Source organism: Dipodomys merriami, unplaced genomic scaffold (assembly GCF_024711535.1).
Source record: "Dipodomys merriami isolate MVZ:Mamm:240054 unplaced genomic scaffold, mDipMer1.0.p SCAF_143, whole genome shotgun sequence".
NCBI lineage: Eukaryota > Metazoa > Chordata > Mammalia > Rodentia > Heteromyidae > Dipodomys > Dipodomys merriami.
In genome coordinates, this window is record NW_027202749.1 from 2,300,573 (window position 1) to 2,323,008 (window position 22,436).

Sequence of the window (22,436 nt, forward strand, 5' to 3'; positions counted from 1 at the left end):
AGGGCGATCATCCACCCTTGCCTCCTGCCCAGCAGGGGTGTGTGTAGGCTTTCTGTGTACTGTCTCACCAGGGCCTTTCCTCCACACCACCCTTAAACTGGTCCTGGGTCTCAGGGTTTCTTCGTTTAGCCTCCAAGAATGGAGCGGTCTAACATCTCGCTCAATCCATTGCCCTGTTTACGTGAACAGAGCACTTAGTTCTTGTTGGACACATTTCCAACCAGGACAAAACTACATTTCCCAGCAGTCCTTGGACTAGGCATGGCCGTGCGATTGTGTCCTGGCCAATGGGCGTGGAGCGCCTTCCCTTTTGTTGGGAGATTGTTGGGGCCTTAGCCAGTGTCATACGTGCTGGTAATTGTTACCGTCACTGTCGCTAATCCCCGGTGTGGCCGCACCAGACAGGCGCCGTCCCGGGTACTTTGTTCACACATGTCGGAGCCTTGTCTCTGCCTCTTGCTGACAAACGGCCCACACCTTGTCAGCCCATTGCTTTGTGGAAAGTTCTGTGGTCTGGATGTGTCCTGCAAACCCGTATGTGGAAGATGCAGCCCCAGGGAGACGCCACCCGTGGGGACTTGGGGGAGGGGGGTCTGCGGGAGGTCTTTAGGTTACTTCCCCCTCGCCCCTCCTCGTGTAAGATACGCCAGTGCGGTCACTCGCACGCCGCCACGGCCATCTGCCCTCCCCAGAGGCCAAAGCCAGTGCCTCTGCCCCACGGTGGATGCTGCACTCCAAAATCACCAGTGACTCCTGCCTCGCAAGGTGAGACGCCGCCCGTGTTCTGTCTCGGCTTACGCAGAAACCTATGTGACTCCTGCTTTGTCCTTCGAGTTTGATCTGGGGATCTGATCTCCACGGGTCCCCTTGGGAACGCTGACCCCTTCCGGTTCCCAGGCTAGAACGCACCCTTTGCTCCCAGGCCAGCACGGAGGGGAGCCCTCGGTGCCCAGGCTAGACCCCCCCGTGAGCCTCGTGACAAGCTGAGCCCCGGGCATCTCCCAGGGCGGTGTGGTTTGGACATGGGGTCTTTATAAAGGTGATCAAATTAAAATGAAGTCATTGGCATCTCCATCTCCTCTTCTTCCATTGGCTCAGAGCCTGTGTCCTCTGTGTGTGTCTGTTCCCATGGGGCCTCCAGTCAGATTGGCTTAGGGCCATGCGGGGACAGCCCAGGAAGGACACAGGGAGAAGACACCCCAGCCCTGCTGTGCCTGGATCTTGGACTTGTAGCCTCTGGGACTGTGATCATAAATCTGTTGCTGAACACCCCGTCATGGCTTGTTACGCAGCCTTAGCTGACTGACACACTTCGATTTCCCGAGGAGGCTACCCAACTCCCTGCCTGACAGACCCAGGACTGATCTCCCCTGACGGTGAGGCAGTGGACCGAGGGGACCAGGGTGGGAAGCGCGGGGTGCAGCTAGTGAGGGGCCGGGAGGACACAGGGCCCATGCAGGCCAGCAGGCTCCATGTGTGATACCAGCCAGGGTGCAGGGCCAGGCACTGTCCGGCTCTCTTGCCCTCAAGGCTTGGCTCTCCTTTGAACTCCTGGACCTGAGCTCAGCTCCCACCACAAACGGGGAAGGCCCCTCCCCGCAGCCCACCCTGGCCTCGGCTCTCCTATCGGAGACGTGGTCCAGGCTGGCAGTCCTGGGGGCCCAGCCCGGTGTGCCCTTCCTGTTGGCCACTCATCCATGGGAGGGAGGCCGGCCCAGGTCCGGGGGCTCAGTTCCTTCCTCCAGAGGGGCCCTGCAGAACCTGCGCCATGGCGACAGGTGAACAAAATCGCTTTAATACTCGACAACGGCCTTGTGCAATGTCTGCAGCAGACACGGTCCAGAGCCGGGCGCCAGGCCGTGGGGGGCTGGGTGGGGGCTGGGTGGGGGGCTCTAGTACTTGAGCAGCCAGCGCGGCCGGTGGGGGCCCAGGGAGGTGAAATATGACCACCACCAGGGCTTGCTCCCGCCGGCCGAGGGCAGCCTGCGCACCGCGGGGGGCTCCGGGTCCGGCTCTGGGGGTGCCCCTTGCAGCCCAGGGCCCAGCAGCATAGCCCGGGACCTGGGGAATGCAGTTCTCCGAAGGGCAGGCAGAAACTTCTTGGGTCCTGTCCCCAGAGGCTGGAGGATGAAGTCCACGCGGCCAGCCCGCTTCATGCGCAGGGGGATGGTGACCCTCTTCATGACCTTGGCATAGCCGGGGGCCTGGGCGATGACCACGTGGGACCCAGGGGGCAGCAGTCTCCAGTAGTCACCATCTGGGGCTTCAGAGAACAAAAACCGAGTCAAACGAGGGCGCAGACCGCCTTGGGAGGGGTGAGGAGGGGGTGGGGGAGGCTGGCACAGAGGGGCCAATGGACCCCAGATTTGTACTTACCCTGCATCCACCTGGAATGTCCCTCCCAACACATCTGACAAACTCCTATTCATCCCTCAAAGCCCTGCTTAGGTATCGTAACCATCTGTACCTACATGCCATCCCACATAGTTAGCAGGGACAGCTGGCACACGTGTGAGGCCAGCCGGGGGCCCTTGACCTGAACTAAAAGGGCGGGGCGTGCGCCTCAGGTACGGGCTGTGGAGGGAGGCGCGTGTGCCCGGGAACACGGGACAGTCATGCGTGCTCGCTCAGCAGCCACGGCTGAGCCGGGCCACAGACATGGGGAGACACGGCCTGGGGCAGACGGGGACCACAGCGCCCCCCCCGCCACGCCCTGTCCAGCCAGGCTGGCCTGGTACTGGACAGAGTGCAAGGCATGCTGGGAGCTGGAGGCCCCTGTGTGATGACCCTGCGGGCCATGGCTGTAGGTCCAACGGTGCAAGGGTCCAACGGACGGGGCAGTGGCTCAGGCTGGGGCAGTGGCGAGGGGCGGGGCGGGGCCCGGGGCGGGCCCAGGGGCGGGGCCCGGGGTGGGGCGGGGCCCGGGTGGGCGGGGCCAGGGGCGGGGCCAGGGGTGGGCGGGCCAGGGGCGGGGCCAGGGGGTGGGCGGGCCCTTGGTGGGGCGGGGCCAGGGGCGGGGCCCAGGAGAGGAGCCGGGGCGGGGCGGGGCAGGCCCAGGGGCGTGGCTGGGTGGGCGGGGCCATGGGGTGGGGTGGGGCGTGCTCGGGGCGGGGCCGGGGTGGGGTGGGGCGGGGCCGGGGCGGGGCGGGCCGGGGCTGCGTCCCCTGTGGGGAAGGCACTCACCCGTGGTGATGTCATGGCGGATACCTTTGACGAGAACCCGGGCATTTTTGACCGGCTTGCCAAATTTGTCCATCACCACACCCTTGATGCCCCGGTGCACCTGGGGACCAGAGGGGCGCAGGGTGGGGGCAGGCCCCGGGACGGATGGCCCCGCTGCCCCCAGGCAGTCCCTGGGCCCCCCGCTGAGTCCACTCCTGTGTGTGGTGGTGGTGATGGACAAGCCTCTCCCTGCCCGGACTCCGGGCTCAGCCGATGGCCACAGGCGCCGCCTCACGGCGTCGCTGGAGTTTAAGAGCCGGTCCCGAGGAGGGCAGCCCTCTGCCTCTCTGTGCCTCAGTTTCCTTGACTGTACTATGGGTCTGCGTGGAGCAGACTCGCAGGCTTCCTGAGCACCGCACACAGATGAAGCCGTAGCCAACGCACGCGCTCCCTCGGCCGGAGCTGCTGCCCTGGCTGCGCTCAGGACCAGCTGCCGGGGAGCCGCTGGCCGGCACACGGGCAGCGCCCTGGCCACACACGGCCCGGAGCCATGGCTCACGCCCGCCACCCTAGCTGCTCGGGAGGCTGAGGCCTGAGCCTCGGGCACAAAAGCCCAAGGACAGCGCCCCGGTGGCCCCGTTCATACCCAGTCAGTACTGTCCTGAGTCTGGATTCTGCCTGGGAGTGAGCGCGTACAGCGAGTATGTGAGTTCTTGGATCGTTTCACCCAATAGGATGGGCCTCAGTTCCACCCATGTTTCCGCAGTCGACTTCACTTCATCCTTCTTTATGGCTGAATAATATTCCACTGCACATCACCCCACCACCCCACCTTCTCCTCATCCGCTCCTCGGTAGCTGAGCACCCCGTGGATTGCAGCCCGGCTGTCGTGAGCGGTGCTGCTAGACACATGGGGGTGCACACGATTCTCTTATGAGCTAATTTGCCTCCTACGAGCACACGCCCAGGCCTGGTGTGGTGGGGGGCAGGGCACAGGTGGCATCCTATTTTTCGTTTTTGGAGGAGCCTCCATTCCGAGCTCCATGGTGGCCGCACTAGTTCCATTCCTGCCAGCAGCACGTTAGGGGCTCCCCTCCCCCAGGACCCTCGCCGGCGGTGTGGTTGGTGGTTTATTTGGTGGCGGTCATTCCGACTGCGGTGAGATGGCCTTGTAGCACGGTTTGGGCCGGTATTTCCTTCCCGTCTCGGGATGCCTATTTGCGCATCTTCTTCTGTGGGTCCATTTGCTAATCGGGTGACTTGCTCCGTGGGTGTTCAGTTTTTTTCAAGGTCAATGTTCTGGACATGGACACATTCTCCACTGAATAGCTGAAGGAGGTCCCTCCATCCTGCGGGGTCCCCCTGTCCTGCCGGGTCTCCCCATCCTGCGGGGTCCCTCCATCCTGCAGGGTCTCTCCGTCCTGCGGGGTCTCCCCATCCTGCGGGGTCTCTCCATCCTGAGGGGTCTCTCCATCCTGCATGGTCCCCCCATCCTGCAAGGTCCCCTGTCCTGTGGGGTCCCCCCATCCTGCAAGGTCCCCTGTCCTGTGGGGTCCCCCCATCCTGCGGGGTCTCTTGGTGCCGCTCCTTGTCCATGTTGCCGTGTGGAAGCTCTGGTGTGGTGCCAGCCCCCTGCCAGCTCTCACTGGGACTTCCTGGCCACTGGACTCCCATCGGGAAGTCCCTCCCGATGTCCCCACCTTCCTGTTTCTCCGCAGTCACTTTCCAAGCTGCCGCAGGCCCGAGGCGCGGTCCCCGCGCCGCCCTTGGTTGATTCCCGAGTCTCCCGCAGACCTCACGCCATGTCTGCCCGGCGGCTGTGCTTGTTCTGCAGCCTCCCTCTCTCCCGGGTCCTCAGCCACACCTGGGTTGGGAACCCCCCCCTCCGCCCCAGGGTCAGAAGATTGGGGAAACAGTCACCAGATCTGAGGAGAGCCCTCGTGCTCGGTCCTCACGACCCCCACACGCACACCTGCTCCTCCGTGGAGCAGCTCGAACCGCCTGAAATGCAGGCCAGGCTTTCCTCCCCGGCTCCTTGTCACCTGGAGGATGGCACCCAAGTCCCCGCCTGGTACCGGGGCTCGGCCTCCCCTGCCTGTGCCTGCCCTTCCGGCCTCAGCCGCTGCCCTCGTCCACCCTGACACTGACTGTCCCCAGCCCCCACCCACTGTCCTCACCCCTGCTCAAACACCCCGGCCAGCGCCACACTCCGCCAGCTCCCCAGCCCTTCTGGATGAGAGTCCTCCTCCCCCTCCTCGCCCCTTCCCCTCCCCTCCTCCCCCTCCTCCCCCTCCTCCTCTCTTTCCGCACTGACAGTCCACTTCAGGAGCCTCCCCCTGCTCCACAGCCCCAGGCCTCCCCCCTCCCCTCCACCCTGAGCAGGGAGGCCGCCAGGTCCTCACTCTAGGTCAGCTTGCACAGATGGAATTTGCTCGGTGCTGACTCTCAGGCGGGGGCTGTGCCCCTCCCTCTCCCCCCCATCCTCCCCCTCCCCCCCTCCCTGACAGGCCACACAGCCACTCCCACCGGGGCCTGCTTGGGATCACTGGGGAAATGGCCTCAATTGGCCCGGACAGACCCGATCGTTATCAGGCCGCCGCCCGGCCTTCCCGGGGGTCAACCGTCTGGAGAGCCGCCGCAGCACCCCACTCATTACATCTTCATATCCTGAGCAACTCGGCCATTCTAGAACTCGTCCCTCCACAGCCCACAGCAGATGCCCACCCCGGGCCGGAGCCGCCTCTCAGGCTGAGGCTGGCCTCGCGGCCCCACGGCCACGCCCTGCGATGACAGGCGCCAGCCCCCCGACCCCCACCCCCACCGCGGCTCCGGCCACTCCTCCCTGAGAAGGTCCCCAGCCTTCCAGAAAGAAGGGGCGCCCGCAGGGCACAGAGCTAGCCCTGGGCGGAGCGCTGTGCGCCACGCTGCCGCTCCCGCCGGTCCCCCGGGCCTCTGCTCCTGCGCCTCGTGGCCCCGGCCTCACAGCCTCCCCAGCCCTGTCTGAACAGCATCTGTGGACACAACCTCGATCGCCCCCTGGTGCCCACGGCCCGCCAGGATCCTCAGCCCCGAGTCCGGCCGCCTTCAGGCCGGCCGCCCCCGACCCCCTGCCTCTGATGCCCGCCCCTCCCGACACCCCCATTCCTGCCGCCAGACCCTCTCCAGCCCCACCCCACACCCCCCTTTCAGGCACAGGCATTCTGCTGATGGGGCTCTGTCTGCGCCCCTGTCCGAGCCCCCGTAAGAGCGGGGTTGCCGGGCAGGGACCCCAGATGGTGAAATGAACGACGGGTCAGCACTAAGAGGTTCACAGGCCGCCGGGGCGGGGCGGGGGCGGGATGGGGGCGGCCACCCCGGCCTAGGCGCAGGGCCGGCCCGGGCCTCACCATCTCCACAAAGTTGAGCAGGGGCTCCTTGTTGTGCTGCCAGAGCCCGTACAGCGCTTCCTCGGCGGGGAACTTCACGCAGCCCAGCTCCACCGTGAGCTCGAAGCAGTTGCTGTGCAGGTAGTTGAAGTCGGACATGCCTGAGGGACGGGGCGGCCGTGTCAGGGCCGAGGGCCAGGGCTCCCAGGCCGCAGCCCCGCCCGTGCCGGCCCCGCCCGTGCCAGCCCCGCCCGTGCCAGCCCCGCCCGTGCCTGCGGGGGGGGGGGGGCACGGGGTGACAGAGGTCAGTGATTCGGCAGTGGGAGGCAGCACTGGCCGCCACACAGGCTCCCACATCCCGGCCACGAGCCCGGGACCCAGGAGCCCACGCACAACCACCGAGACATCTCCATACTGTCCCCACCTCTCCGGGGAGGGTGCCATCAGTGCCCGGGGACCGCAGCCCGCCACACTGCAGAGCCAGCGAGGACGGTGCCACCCACCCCATGCCTGACGCCCCCACCAGGGCGGCGCCACTGCCACCATCACAACACAGTCCCAGGCTGCGTGCACGTGTCCACGGAGTCCTCCCGGCTGCCTGCCGCCACAGGGACCCCGCTGGCCTCTCCCATCACCTGCCCCAGAGGTGTTGGCACGTGCCGGTCATACAGGCCAGGGGATCCACTCCCGGGGCTGGGTGGGAGAGCGGCTGCCCCGCTCTGGGGAAAGCGGAGGTCACCGAGGCCTGCCGGTGGCATCACAGCACGTGGCCCACGTGTGCAGGAGAGGCTGAGCGTGAGGTCCCCCCGCCACGCCCAGCCACAGGCCTAAACCTGCCGTTCTTTCATCCTCATGCAGGGGGGCACGGTGGCCAGAGAGCAGATATCGGGGGGCTGGCTCGTGAAGGTACGTGGTGGGCCCAGTGATCACCTCATACCCACGTCCACCCGGGTTGCTGCTGCAACCCTCCGGGAAAACACGGAGGCGGGGGGAAACTGAGTCACAGACAAGAAAGTCTCCCATGGGCCCCTGGGTATTTTTCCAGCATAAGCCCAGCCCCACATGGGGCTCTGCTTACCAGCACCCCAGCCTTCATCTGGTGTTGCATTTCTCTCTGGAATGCCAGTTTCATGGGGGCTCTGGCATTTCATCCGGCTACACTGCCCTGCCCCGCTCTGCCGGTGAGCCCGCTGCCTGCCCTCCCTCCCTCCCCCCTCCCGCCCACTCGTCCCTGCCCGCCCCAGCAGGCCTGCCGGCCCCAGCAGGCCCACCTCCGGTGAAGCTGTACCAGTCGGCCCCGTTGATGATGCTGCCGTGCTTCAGGAAGTTGCCTCCACACCTGTTCTCCGACCTGTCCATCATCATGGGGTGGACGTCCGCGTAGGCTCTGGCCAGCAGCTTGAACATCTGGAAAGGGCAAGGAGGAGGACGTTCCCCTGCAGGCAGGCCCGGGAGGGAAGCTCCGGCAGACAGCCTCGGAGCCGGTGCCCGGGGCACGCGGAGGGGCGCCGGCCCAGCCCCGGCACGCAGGCCGGAAGGGTGGGCCTGGGCCGAGAGGAAAGGCACTGTGCCCACACCGATGGGGCCCCGAAGTCAGTTGTGTTTGTTTTATTGCACTGGTCCTTGGGTCTGAACTCAGGGCCTAGGCGCTGTTCCTGAGCTTTTAAGTTTAATACCATTGGAGCCACAGCTCTGACTTTGGCTTGTTGGTAGTCAATTAGAAATAAGAGTCTCCTGGACTTTCCCGCCTGGCTCCAAACCTCCATCCTCAGGCTTCAGCCTCCTAAGTAACTAGGATGATGGGCGTGAGCCAGCAGTGCCAGGCTGTCAGCTCTGCAGTTTATAAAGTGAGTGGAGGCCCTGTTTCCGAGGACCTCATCTCCCTGCACTTCATTGATCTATCTATAAGCAAGCAGGACTCCCCGGGGACGATGCTCACACCCCCCCCACCCCTGCTGTGGTGGAGAGCTGTCCTCCCCCACACCAGCCACCGTGTGGGCTCCTGGCAGGACCCCTCCCCAACACAGAGCTTCCTGCACAAAACCCCCTCCTCTGAGCCAGGTCCAGGTCTCTCAAGTCCCAGCCATCTGAAAGTCCCTGCCAGGCCCGGAGCCTGCCCAGGTGGACGGCCCACACAGTGTGATGCAGCCAGGGCCTCCTAGGCCAGGCTGTCAGGGCCACAGCCGGCCCGTGCTTCTCCAAGCCAGAGCCGAAGTCCGAGCCCCAGATGTGGGGATGGGTGCATAAACCCTGGGCTGAGCCCAGACACCACGCACGTGGCCGCACTGCCCCCTGCTGGCAGTGTCTGGGCCTGCATCCTTCCCCGGCAGGTCCTCACCCAGAGCGCTCGCTCGCTCGCAGGCAAGGACAGAGTGGGGCCGGCTGGGGACTTCCGGAAAGAGGCTGTGACCAGAGACCGAGGAGTCAGGGAGCTCAAGACAGGACAGTGCCGCTGGAGGACCACCGGCTCCTCTTGGCGGCCACATCCCCCCCTCACCTTCTCATCGGGCGTGGGAGAAAACATCTTCCTCTGGAGGGGGTTCTTGGAGTAGTCGAAGGGGTAGGAGACCACCAGGTCGCCCCCGTGCAGGCTGGCGGAGAGCACAAACGGGGTGCTCCGCATCCACTTCATGATGGCCTTGGTCTCGGGGGCCACCTGCGGGGGAGGGGCCGCCCTTGTACCTGCACCGCAGGCCCCCGTCCCCGCGGGTCCTCTGAGCCCACCCAGCCCCAGGCTCCCTGCACGGAGACCTCGGGGCCCCGCCAGCACCGCCAGGCCCCACGCCAAGCCCCACGGCCGGCCCCATGCCAGGCCTGCCCGGGGCTTTCCTCCCGGTCTCTGGGGACGTCACCCTCCAGGTGGCCAGCTCACACACCAGACACAGATTCAGAGGGACCCGGCACTCCTACCTTACCCCACCAGTAGTCCTGTGGGATGGGGATGTGGTCAGGGCGCGCGCCCCGCACCGAGGCCAGCCGGTAGAACTCGGACGTCAGGTCCGGGAAGTTGCGGTTCAGGTCAAGGTTCTGTGCATTCTGCCTCCCACTCGTCCACCCGTTATAGCCAGCACCCTGAAAACACAGGCCGGACCGTGAGGGGCCTGCATGCGGCACCCGCTCCTTCCAGGAGGCCCGCAGCGGGAGGCCCAGGGTCCGGCCGGGGCCGCCATTTCCCTCTGGCTTTATGCATCTGAGCTCAGGGGTGGCCGGCCTGGCGCCTGGAATGGCTTCCCTGCCTGGCCCAGCCTCCTGCTCCTACCTGACCCTCCCCACCCTCCACCCGGAGACCCCGTGCCGCTCGCTCCCACAGCTCGGCACCACCCCCAGCCCTTGCGAACCCCCTTTTTCTCTGTAGCATGTGTCACCTTCTGAGTGCATGGAGGAGTCTCTGCTCACCCCTCCTGCCCTGCCGGCCAGACCTGGCCAGGGCTGGGGCCTGCAGAGCCTGCTCCACCCACCCCAACCGTGGGCACACACAGACCCTGAACAACCGCGTACGCGGCAGGGAGGGTGCCCAGGGCAGCGGGAGAGCCCACCTCTGCTGCGGCCACCTCGTAGCCGTCAGGGTTCATGGAGGGCAGCAGGTGGATGCGGGTGGTGTTGAGCAGGCGCTGGATGCGGGGATTGCCCAGCAGGTACTCGGAGCACAGGTACTGGGCCAGGTAGATGAGCAGCTCCCGGCCTGCCACCTCGTTACCGTGGATATTGCCAATGAGCTTCACCTCGGGCTCCACTGCGGGGAGAAGGCCGGGGGCCTCCCGTCACAGATGCCTCCCCAGAGCCCAAGGCTCCTGCCCTGCACTTTGACCCCAAACCTTGGGGCACCCTGAGGCCTCACGAAGGTACCCCTTCCGTGGAGCTCATTCCTTAGGGTTAGCCGGTTATTAGCACGGCAAACCGGACACCGATAACCATATGCGATATTGCTGATGGATGTGACCTTCACGTTTGCATGACAAGTCAAGCGCACTGACACTTGGCTGGGAAGGCCGCTGTCCATGTGATCACTGCGTAGATGGACGGATGGCAGGATGGATGGATGAATGGATGGGTTGTAGAGTTGATGGGTGAGTAGATAAATGGATATCAGGATGGATGGATGAATGGATGGATGGATGGTTGGGTGAATGAGTGGTAGAAGAATGGATTGGCAAGCAGATAGATGAATGGGTGGATGGGTGGATGGATGGATGGAAGGATGGATCAGTGGCTAGATGAATGGATGGAGGGATGGCTGGATGGCAGGTAGATGGATGAAAGGATGGGTGGGTGGCTAGGTGGATGGATGAGTAGGTACATGGATGAACAAATTGATGAGTAGATGGATGAAAGGATGGAGAGGTAGATGGATGAAAGGGTGAAGGGAATGAGTGAAAGGGTGGATGGATAGGGAGATGGATAGGTGGATGGATAGAAGTAAGAATTGATAGGTGGATGGATGGAGGGATGGTGGATGGATGACGGGATAGATGGGTGGGTAGATGTGTGGATGGGTGGTGGATGAGAGGAGGCATTTGGGTGGTAGTGAAAAGTGTGGATGGATGGGTAGTGGACAGGATGGATGGTTGTTGAAAAGCACGGCCCAGCAGCATGGTTCACTGTGTTGCTGTAGACAAGAGGGCCTTCCTGGTGGGGTCTTCACCCCCCGGCAGCTTCAGCTCCGGGCCTGAGCGCCCTTGACTTCACATTGCATGTCTCAGGGCGGCTGACTTCCACGCCGGTCACGATGTCCACGTGCAGCCGATGCCCTGACCCTCTGCAGGAGAGGGGCTTTGGGTCTACAACACTGCTGCTGTCTGGGTCAGTAAGATAAACTCTAGGCTGGGGTGGGCAGCGTGGCAGAGTCCTGAGTCGACTGGCTGGGTAACGTGGTGCTGGAGGGGAGTGGGGAGGTTCTGGGGTGGTCCTGCGTGAGCAACACGGCTGTGGGCGGGCTGGGCTGGGGGCCGGGGGCTGGGAAGGGCCCCCCCCACCCCAGGACAGGGCCACACAGCTCTCAGGACACCCCAGACACACCTCACAGGAAAGGGCGGTGCCTCAGCCAGCGGCTGAGTCTGTTAGAACATTCTAGATGCCCAGATGCAACCCATCAGAGTGCTTCTTCCACAACTCAGAGTGGGCAGCAGATACACTGTGGGAAGGTGTGAGTTTCTAATCTGCCCTGCCGGAGCACAGCTCCACAGGCTGCACAGAGGCCGCGTTCCCACCGGGCTGTCCCGGTGTGCGTGCGGCAGTCACACCATGCTGCGGTGGCACCTGTCACGGCCAGGCAGAGAGGAGGGGACACAGCCAGGATGGGGACATCTAAACCCCGTCCGGGCCGGGGCTCCGAGGCACGCGCGGCGCGCAGCGTCAGGGCTCCGGGGCACGCGCAGCGTCAGGGCTCCGAGGCACGCGCAGCGTCAGGGCTCCAAGGCACGCGCGGCGTCAGGGCTCCGAGGCACGCGCAGCGTCAGGGCTCCAAGGCACGCGCGGCGCGCAGCGTCAGGGCTCCGGGGCACGCGCGGCGTCAGGGCTCCGGGGCACGCGCAGCGTCAGGGCTCCGAGGCACGCGCAGTGCGCAGCGTCAGGGCTCCGAGGCACGCGCAGTGCGCAGCGTCAGGGCTCCGAGGCACGCGCAGCGTCAGGGCTCCGAGGCACGCGCGGCGCGCGGCGTCAGGGCTCCGAGGCACGCGCGGCGTCAGGGCTCCGAGGCACGCGCAGCGTCAGGGCTCCGGGGCACGCGCAGTGCGCAGCGTCAGGGCTCCGAGGCACGCGCGGCGTCAGGGCTCCGAGGCACGCGCGGCGTCAGGGCTCCGGGGCACGCGCGGCGTCAGGGCTCCGAGGCACGCGCGGCGTCAGGGCTCCGGGGCACGCGCAGAGCGCGGCGTCAGGGCTCCGAGGCACGCGCGGCGTCAGGGCTCCGAGGCACGCGGTGCGCAGCGTCAGGGCTCCGAGGCACGCACGGCACGGCACGCAGCGTCAGGGCTCCGGGGCACGCGCGGCGCGCAGCGTCAGGGTCGCGGGTGCGGGTGTCCTGCCCCTGGCGTCCTCTCTGTGACCTCCCCCCCCCGGCCTGCAGACCACCCCCGCGCTGGACCGGGGCTCCCCAGCCCCCCATCCTCAAGCCAAGTGGGTGAACGAGGGACCCCTCCTTTTTTAGGAGGCCATTCCCTGGGATGTGGCCCACACCCAGCTCCCCAAATTACCTGCCCCCCAAGGCCCAGTGGGCCCAGAGCCCTTCCTGGAGATACAGCCCTGGGGAGGCCCCTGCCACTCACACAGCTCGTGCTGCCCGGGGCGGCTGGAGAACTCAATGACCAGCAGGTCCTTGCCGTCGAAGCTGCGCCCGATTCTGTAGGTCCTGGCCACCTCGGGGCAGCGGGCAGCTGTCCGCTTCAGCACCCGCCCCATCTGTGCATAGGAGTGATGGGCGAAGCGAATGAAGGTGGGCGGCAGGCCCGAGGGTGGCTCCTCCTCCACCTCCAGGTCCCCTGGGGGAGGGCAGAGAAGCCGGGTTGGGGGGAGAAGCTGGGTTTGAGCTAGAGTAGCTGGGATCTGTCTGGAGAAGCTGGTGTTAGGCCGGAGAAGCTGGGATTTGATGGGAAAAGCTGGGTTGGGCAGGAGAAGCTGGGATTTGGTGGGAGAAGCTGGGTTTGGTGGGAGAAGCTGGGATTTGGTGGGAGAAGCTGGGTTTGGTGGGAGAAGCTGGGTTGGGCAGGAGAAGCTGGGATTTGGTGGGAGAAGCTGGGTTTGGTGGGAGAAGCTGGGTTGGGCAGGAGAAGCTGGCTCAGTCTGCCCTGCTGGCCTCCCCCCTGCTCTCCAGGGATGCTCAGCCTCTCCCCGCATCCTGATCCCTACCCACACCTCACTTCAGTCCCCTGTGGGTATGGGGGGTCCCCACACATCCCACTTGGACGGCACTGCCAGCCTGTGGAACATCCTCTCTGTGACCCTTAGAACAGCGTCAGCAGGCACGGCGGCTCCGCTCCCACACAGAGAAAGCAAGGTGCCCCTCGGAAATCCTGGGCTCATGGAGGCGCTGCCACCCTCCTCCAGGCCTCTGGGATCCGATGCCTCCCTGCTGCCGCCCGGCACTGACTCAGGCCGAGCTCGGCCCGCTTCCGTCACCAGCGTGGATCCCGGAGCAGGACCCAGAGCAGCTCACAGGCTACGGCGCATGCCGACGCTGCTGTCCCCTGCCCCCAGGCCGTCCCATGGGGGCGAGGGGGGAGACCAGGGGCAGGCCCAGTGGGACTCAGCCCCTGCAGCTCTTCCTGCTCCCCTGCTTCTCCCTTCAGTCGTGGCCGCGGCCCTGGGCGGGGGGCACTCTCCTTGCCCTGAGACCCCCAGAAGCCCCAGGCAGCTCCCCCACCAGCCCCGGGGCCACAAAGAGTTAACGTGCTTCCCTGAGACTCCCTGCCTGGCCTGTGGTTTTTTTAATTGTTGTTGTCCCCCCCCCCCCCCCCCGCTCAAAATGGTTGTTGAGCAGAAAGAAAGTAGGTGGAACTGGCAATTTGGTGACAGAGATGCCCAAAATAATTTCCCAGGGGCAGCGTCCCCAGGGCCTTGGGGGGGGGGGGAGGGGCAGCAGGCGGGGCCACTGTGGAGCCGGCCCGGGCGGCCTCTGCCGCCAGCACACACCACCCTGCTACCCACGCGCTTGCCCTTCTCAAGGCTCTGAGCTCCTCCATCTGCCTCCAGACACAGAGACAGCAGCACACAGCTGACTGGTGTCTGGGGACACACTGATGTCCCCTGCCCCCCCCCACGTCCCAGCACCAAGCCCCAGACACAGTAAACAGGGGTTACCTGAGAAACGGACGAATCAGTGCCTCCACCCGCTCCGGCCCGGCCCTCAGCAGAGCCCCTGGGCCACGCGCCCCTGCGCGGACCCCACTTCTGAGATCAAGGAGTGCGGTGACACAGGCTCTGGCTGTGGGCTGCGGCACCCAGCGGACACACAGGCCACGCAGGCTCCCTTCACGCCGGCTTAAACTCATGACAATGAAGCAGAACAAAAGCGCCCAAGCCGGGCCTCACATTCCACGCGGCTGGCGGCTCCAGGCTCGGACGCCACAAAAAGGCACGGGCCCATCACAGACGGCAGAAGCCCCCCCGCACCCGTCCTGGGATGAGCAGCTCACCGCTGCCCAGGGCTGGCCGGCCGCGGCCACCGGCGGGTCCCAGAAGCAACTGCAGCCATCTCCCACAGCGCGACACACGTGCCTGGTCCCCAGAGCTGCTGCTGCTGCCTGTGGCCCCATCTCCCACCCCATGGCCGCCGAGGCCCCCGTGGCCTGGCCTTGCTTACCCCGGAGCAGCTCCAGGGGATCAAAGCAGCCGTCCTCTTCCGGGGCAAAGTAGCGGGCACAGTCCAGGAAATAGGGCCAGGCCATGTCGATGGCGTCGAAGGCCGGCCGGCAGGCCTCCCGCAGGCCCTCGCAGACGCGCCGGCAGGGTCTGCGCACACGGCCGCCCTCACACCTGGGGGCCAGCACGGCGCAGCCCAGCAGCCGCAGGTCCGGGTTGCACTGCCCCTCCAGCAGGTGGTGCAGGACGCCCAGCAGGATGTACTCAAAGCTGAACTCCACCGCCTCCCGCGACCGGTGCTCCAGGGGCGTGGGGAAGGCCGTGCGGTTGTAGGCCGCATCAGCGCACGTCCTGAGCTGCAGGTCCACGCAGGTGGCTGGGGGACAGGGTGAGCGGGTCACACGGAGAGCCGGGACCTGGTGACCCCCACCCAGGGGTGGTAGCAATGACATCAGCCAAACGGGGACCACGGGGAGCCAGCCCTGGTGAGGGGTGGCCGGCAGACCGGCAGACACTGGAACAAGCCCTGAGGAAGACAGCCGCGAAGCAGTCCCCGAGGACGGGGCCTGCTCACAGCCGCGGGCGGAGGACTGGGCTAGGCCCTCTCCGACCCACGAGTTTGGGCTCAGAGCCTGGATGAGAAGCCGGGTCGGCAGCCGGGTGGCAGGCCTGGCCCCACTGCGCACCCCCAGGACAGCGAAGACCCAGGCAGAAGGAAGCAGGCGCTCCTGACCTTGGGCAGTTGTTTTGTTTTTGCTTTGGAGCAGGTGCTGGGCTTGCTTGAACTCAGGGCCTAGGCACTGTCCTGAGCTTTTTGGCTCAAAGCTAATACTCCAGCACTTGAGACACGACTCCACTTCCGGTTTTGTGGTGGTTCATTGGAGAGAAGGGTGTCTTGATCATGCAGGCTTTGAACCATGATCCTCAGACCTCAGCCCCTGGAGTAGCTAGGATTACGGGCGTGAGCCACCAGTGCCCAGCCTCTTGGATGTTTTTGTGTCTATCGTTGTTATTTTTGCAGCACCAGTGCAGATGGGCTCCAGCTGCTTTACCTCTCAGGCCTCGGCCTCTGGGCACGGCCCGCACAGGAGCTCAGGCCACAACTCCCACATCGCCCACTCCTCCCACCCCTGTCAACCACACCACATGTGTCAGCTTGGGGTACAAGGCTCGGAGTTTGCCACTTTCCTTGTCAAAGCTTAGAATGTCAGGGCTGTTCGTGCTCAGCCTTCCCTGATCAAAACACTTTACCAGCAGGGCGCCAGCAGCAGATCATGACTACAATCCTTGCTACTCAGGAGGCTGAGATCTGAGGGTCTCAGTTCAAAGCCAGCCAGGGCAGGAAAGTTCAGAAAAGTCTAAAGACTCTTATCTTCAATTAACTAGCAGTGAAGGCGTGACTCAAGTGGTAGAGCACCAGCCTTCAGCAAAAAGCCAAGTGAGAGCTACAGGCCCTGAGTTTAAGCCCCACTACTGGGGTACATGTGTGTGTGTACGACACACAGATATATACACAGACACACATGCATGCATACACATATGAATTCATACACACACACATACACAAATGCACACACACACAGAGTCTACTGGTCTACAGCACTGACCTTTATATGGGGAAAGTTTTTCCCGATGGTTGCATCTCAGACCTCCACGTAAACCTATCACTGCTCAAATCTGACAGCCAGCGTGTTTGCCTTTGGAGAGCCAGCCTTGCCCTCAGCATGAGCCAGGGCACTTTGGATAGGTACATTTCAAAACCATTCAATGAACCAAATGCTAGGATTACACCTGTAATCTATTGAGGAGGCTGATCATTTGGCACCAGCTCGGGCAGAAAGATAAAGATCCGCTAGACTCCATCCCAGAATAACCAGCAGCAAGGCCGGCTGGGTGTGCGGCTCAAATGGTGAGCAGCACGTTACACAAACACAAGGCACTGAGTTCAAACCCTGATATGGGGGGCAGCACCCCAAGAAAGAAACGTACAATACACACGGCATTTATTCAGTGCCTTCTGCTTCAAGGCACTGATGTCTAGAGCTGAGCCGGAGCCGGAGGCGGGCAGAGGCTGTCTGCAGGGGTGAGCCCGTGGGCAGAGTGGGGGCTGGGAGGCCAGGGAGGGGGAGAGGGCTGAGGGGACAGGGGGCCGGGGGTCTGTGCCCCTGGACTCGGTCTGATGGAAAGCCGGGGCTGGGGTGCGTGTGAGGGTTAGGGAGGGTGGTACGTACCGCCGCCGTCTGTCTCCACGGCCTGTGGACAGTCACCTGGGGAGGGAAAGGCTTGTGAGCGGGGCGGGCCCTGCTCCACCTCCACCTGCCCAGGCCTGCCTGAGGCGCCCGGCTTTTCCCAAGTGCTGCCCTGCAGGCCCCCACCACGTCTGGGCTGGTCAGCGCTTCGGCGCGGAGCAAGGACGCATCCCCCGGAACCGTCCCCAGCTCCTCTCACAAGGGTGCTGACCACAGCCCCTCCCAGGGCCACGGAGGGCTTTCCGCCCCCAGGGACTCTGCGAGAGCGTGGGCTCACGCCTGTAATCCCAGCTACTCAGAAGGATGAGATCTGAGGATGGCGAGTCAAAGCCAGCCCAAGCAGGAAAGGTGGTGAGATGCTTACTTTAATAAACTACTCAAAAAAAGCCAGGCATGGAGGTGTAGCATAAGTGGTAGAGCACCAGCCTTGAGCAAAAAGCTAAGGGAGGGAACAAGACCCTGAGTTCAAGTCCCAGTACCAACAAACAAATAAATGTGGGGGATCTCGCAGCTGTGTTGGGGGGCCCTCTCCCCAGAAAACAAAGGGATCGTGACATGAAACCCTCCCCAAAGCCCAGCCTGGGGGGCGGGGAACCTCACTGCAAATCCCAGCACAGGTGCCCGTGGGACTCCCCGGGGGCCGGCCAGCCTTTTCGGCTCCAGTCTAGGCGCGTCTGGCTTGCAGCCATATTGCTGTCTCTTCCTCCACGTGTGGTGTTGGGTTGGGGGCCGGTGGCATGGCTTAATGCTCACTAGCTTTCACCTGCACAGGTGCTGTTTTCCACAGCTTCCAGTTGTTGAATTCGAGCCTCCCTCCCTGCCCACCCTTTGTCAGTCATGGGGCTTGAACTCTGAGCTGTCCCTGCGCTCTTCGGCTCAAGACGAGCACTCTACCACTTGAGCCACAGCACCACTTCCTGTTTTCTGGTGATTTAATGGAGATAAGAGTCTCTCGGACTTTCCTGCCACGGCTGGCTTTGAACCACGATCCTCAGACCTCAGCCTCCTGAGTTGCTGGGATTAGAGGTGTGAGCCACCAGCGCCCAGCTTGAGCCTCTCTTTTTGTGGCGGACAGGATCGGGCCGAGAGCCACCAGCAGCTGCCCTGGCCACCATGGGTTTGGAGAGGCAGCTGGGATGAGGGCCAGGGCGCTCACACAGCTTGCCAAGTACGGCGTGAGGTGTGTTTCTCTGCACCTGATTTTCATCCACAAATCAGGAGATGGACCAGCTGACCTGCGTTGCTCTCGGCCTCTCCACATCTGCCTGACTTGTGGGAGCCGGCGACTCCGCAGGGATTGTTCCCCTCTGCCCACCCACGAATACTCTGAGATGTGCCCAGATACTTGGCTCCCAGCAGCCTGGGGGGTGGGGTATGACAGACTGGGTCCCCAGGGGATCTAAAGCTACACGCTCCTGCCCAGCAGCCACAGGCCAGGCCATGAAGTACCTGAAAGGCACAAGTCCAGACTAAGGCTGCCGATGTAAACAGACAAGCCTAGTTGCACACTCAACATTAACAAGAAACATGAAGTATTTCATGAGTACATTTTTTGGCAGAGTTAGCACCCAGGTCCTTGTACCTGCTAGGCAGGTGCTCCACCCCTGGGCCACGTCCCCAGCCTTTGGTGTTCCTTTAGTTGCCTTTCTGATGACTCAAGTTTTGACCCGAGGGCCAGCCTTGGACCTCCATCCTCCTGCCTTTACCCACGAGTGGCTGAAATTACCGCCGTGCATTACCACACGCGGCTAACACATCATTTCTGCGTTAACGAAGAAAATATGTGAATAACATTTTGGATGTATTGCTCGAAATCTGTGTTTTTAAATTAGCTTCTTATCCTTTTTTTTTTCAAGTGGCTATTGAACTATGTCAAATTAAGAAAGTGGTTAGGTTGTTGCAGGTCTGAAAAAAAGACTTTTTAGCCGTTCACACACTTGATCTCTCCTGAACACCAGGGGGCAGCGTTTCCTCAGCCCCTTGATGGAGATTCCCCCCCCTCCCTCCCTCCCTCCCCTCTCCAAGGGCCTAGAGCTGGCCAGGTAACCTCTAATGAAGGAGGCAGCCGCGCGCCGTCAGGATGGTCAGGAAGGTCAGGAAGGTCATGCCGCCTGTCCCTCACTCAGCTGAGGACCCCGGATGTGAGGAGCACCAGAGACAAACTCAGGGAAGAGGCCAGGCTTGTATGAGCCCTGGCAAACGGGGGGGGGGGGGCGGGCAGCCGTGGCCACCCTTGGCAAGGCAGCGGGACTGACCACCCAGCCCTGCCCTGGTCCTGCTGGGGGTCTGTATTTCCATCCATAAGTAGGGGGAGAGGGGAGCCCAGGAAGAGGGGCTCATTCCAGAAACTCCCTGGAGCCAAGTGGGGTTCAAGCAGCCCCGGGAGGCGGGCTCCCCTGCCCTGCTGCCTGGTGAATGACACGGGGCCACTGCCCAAGCCCCCCCCCAGCACACCCCGCAGAGAAGGGTCAGGAAGGCAGGCTCCTGGCCCGACCCCTCCCCCACAGGTGACTCCAGAGGCCGCCTGGGCTCCCCGGGTCCCAGGCAGGGGGCGCCTCTCCACCACAGGGCCCTTGCGTGCCCAGATCGCAGGTGGAAGCACCTGTGAGTGAGTGTCTGCAGAAGAAGGGGGGCAGGCCAGGAGGAGGGGGAGGGAGAGGAGGGGGAGGAGGGGGAGGGGGAGCAGGAGGGGGCCGCACACGCGCTGGGCAGGGGCAGGCAAACCCCCAGGGGCCACCCCAGCCCCAGCTAGGACTCCCTCTGCCCTCTGGGCACACGGGCATCCGCTGCTGCTGCTGCTGCTGCTGCTGCTAGTGCCAACCCTGGGGTGAGGACTGGATCACTGCAGGCCACCCAGGGCAGGAAGACCCCAGGAGGGCAGGACCAAGCCCAGGCACAAGCCCTCCCAGGTGCCCCCGGGATCTTGCTGCCCTTCCCCCTCTCAGCCCCACACCCCCAAGGGCCTACTTCCGGTGAGCTGGCCTGGCTGGAAGGGAGGGGTCGGGAGTTTGCGTGGCGGGGTGCCATTCCGTTCCTGGAAGGCCCGAGACCTCAGATGGCCTCTGGCCCACGAATTGCTGGCACCTGCTGCTGCGGCCCACCTGTGGGGCTTGGGATCCTCAGCACCATGGGCACCCTTCCTCCTCCCTCCCCCATGTCCCCCCCCCCAGCCTTCCTGCACCTAGACAGCCAGGGGCCTGGGGCAGAGATGGAGGGCACCCACAGGGCCGTTCTCACTGATTGCCGCAGACTGACTGGGAGAACCGTCTCGGGGATGGGGGGGGGGGGGCGTCTCCGGCAGGGCTGCAGCTGGGGGTCCTTACCGGCGGGGCCCCGGCGAGGGTCGCAGCTGGGGCGCGCAGCGCAGGCCAGGCCCAGGGCAACCAGCAGCAGCGGTGGCGACAGCATGGTGGGCACGCGCGGGCGGTGGAGGCGCCGTGATGTGGCACTCGGGCCGGCGCCCCGACGCTGCTGCGCGGCTGGACGGCCGGGGGGGGGGGCTCCCTCAGCGAGGAGCGCAGGAATCGGGTTACAGTGGGCAGCACCAGAAACCGGAGAAGGAATCCCGCCGCGCTGGCTCCCCCTGGGAGGGCGACCTGCCCGCCGCAGAACCGCCTCTCCCCGCGGATCGGCGCACTCAGCCCCAAATTCTTGGCTGACCTGACCCACCTGAGAGCCCAGGTGTGGACAGAGGAGGCGCCGGGGCCAGAGGCAAGCAAGTGTCCCCTGCCTGCCTGCCCTGCCCTGCCCTGCACACCGAGAGGCGCCTGGAAGATTCCAGGTGGGAAGAGGCAGGCCAGCTCCGCCGGGGGCCACGGAGCCTGGGTGGCGGGTGGCACTCTGCCATGGCGGCCGGGCCCAGCCAGGAGCTGAGCCAGGGCTCAGGGTCCTCACACACCCACCGAGGGTGAGGGGGTTCACGCAGGGAGGGTTCACAGGACTTGGGTCTGAACCCTAGACCTCAGCCACCACAGCCATGACCCCAGCCCTCTCCCCCTTGGTTATGGTGGGGCCCGGGGCAGGGGTGTCTGAGGCAGGAAGGGGTGTCTCAGGTAGGAAGGTGTGTTTCTTTCCCAGGTCAGCCTTGGACTGTGACCCCCTGCCAACACCCCCCATGTAATGTAGCGGGGTGTGTGTGCGGTGGGGGGGGTCATAGGTGTGTACCATGCAAGGTTATGGTGATGTGAGGCCGGGCTGGCAGCAGCTCTGGGGGTGCTCCGGGGAGAAGAGGGTGCCGGCATGGCCTCCAGACCTGGGTGCCAAGACCAAGTGGGGCTTCCTCAGCGGCTCTGCCCCACTTCCCAAGCCCAGGGCTCTGGGATGGGGGAGTTGGGGTCGCATGCACCTCAGCAACAAGTAGAGGAATGAAGGAGCCGTTTGTCCCGGCTCTCAGCAGGGCAGAGCAGCAGGGGGGCGTGCTGGCTGGTTTGGCTGTTGGCTTGGTTGATGGTTTGTTTCCTTCCCTCCCTTCCTCCCTCCTTCTCTCCCTCTCTCCTCCCTTCCCTCCCTCCCTCCCTCCTTCCTTCCTTCCTTTCTTTCTCTCTCTCCTTCCTTCCTTCCTTTCTTTCTTCCTTTCTTCCTCTTTTTCTTTCTTTCTTTCCTTCCTTCCTTTCTTCCTTCCTTCCCTCCCTTCCTCCCTTATTCTTCCTCCCTCCCTCCCTCCTTCCCTCCTCCCTCCATCCCCTCCTCTTTCCTGCACTGCTGGAGGTAGAACCCAGGCCTTGCTCAGGCTAGGCCATCCCTCTTCCAAGCCTCCCTGCCCCCCTAGCCCTTAACATTTTCAGCTGCTTCCCGGCTATGTGCCCACAGTTACTGTCATTTCTAAAATAATTTTACTTGAGTCACATGTGGTGATTTACTTGCTGCCCCTTTCAGGGAGCCTGAAGACTCTGGAGGGTGCCTGGCTGGGTGGAGAAGGGCGGGCAGGCCGACTCCTGCTGAGCCCTGTGGCCTGTGGTTTCTTCCAGGAGGGGAACCGGCCGTGGATGTGCCGCACACTGCAGGCTCCGGTACCCTCGAGGGGCCACTGTGAGGCCCCAACAGAATGTGCCATGGGGGTGCTCAGTCATGCAACCCACCCCCATTCTGCAGGGGACACATGCGTGTGTGCACACAGATACATCAGCAGACACCTACACACACAATCTGCTCACCTGTGTGCACACATGCACACCATGCAAGTGTGCAGATACACACACTTGAACACACACACACTTGAACACACACACACTTGAACACACACACACTTGAACACACACACACACACACACACACACAGGCTCTGCAGCGCTGGCCCCGGGAGCAGACCTGGCCTCTCACCATGGTCCATGGCCTGCCATCTTTCCCTGCCTTTGGCTACTCCAAACCT

The 22,436-nt window shown here is 63.9% G+C and overlaps 1 protein-coding gene across 1 annotated transcript; it reads right to left on the reverse strand.

The window, feature by feature from the left end:
• Positions 1-1,843: 1,843 nt before the first annotated feature.
• Cpz (carboxypeptidase Z) lies at positions 1,844-20,476 on the reverse strand. The gene is made up of 10 exons (XM_070021609.1): positions 20,392-20,476; positions 14,821-15,195; positions 12,788-13,000; positions 10,064-10,260; positions 9,438-9,599; positions 9,025-9,183; positions 7,799-7,934; positions 6,549-6,688; positions 3,184-3,283; positions 1,844-2,263 (listed from the first exon to the last, which is right to left on the reverse strand). Exons 1-10 carry the CDS (start codon positions 20,474-20,476, stop codon positions 1,893-1,895), a joined length of 1,938 nt encoding a protein of 645 aa, XP_069877710.1. The 3' UTR covers positions 1,844-1,892.
• Positions 20,477-22,436: the final 1,960 nt, after the last annotated feature.

Coding starts and splice junctions, on each gene's coding strand:
- Cpz (XM_070021609.1), bottom strand. CDS start 20,476: ATGCTGTCGCCACCGCTGCTGCTGGTTGCCCTGGGCCTGGCCTGCGCT. Junction 10,261..12,787: donor CCCCGGGCAGCACGAGCTGT/GTGAGTGGCAGG, acceptor TTCTCCCCGCAG/TGGAGCCCGAGGTGAAGCTC. Junction 7,935..9,024: donor CTCCCACGCCCGATGAGAAG/GTGAGGGGGGGA, acceptor TGCCCTTTCCAG/ATGTTCAAGCTGCTGGCCAG.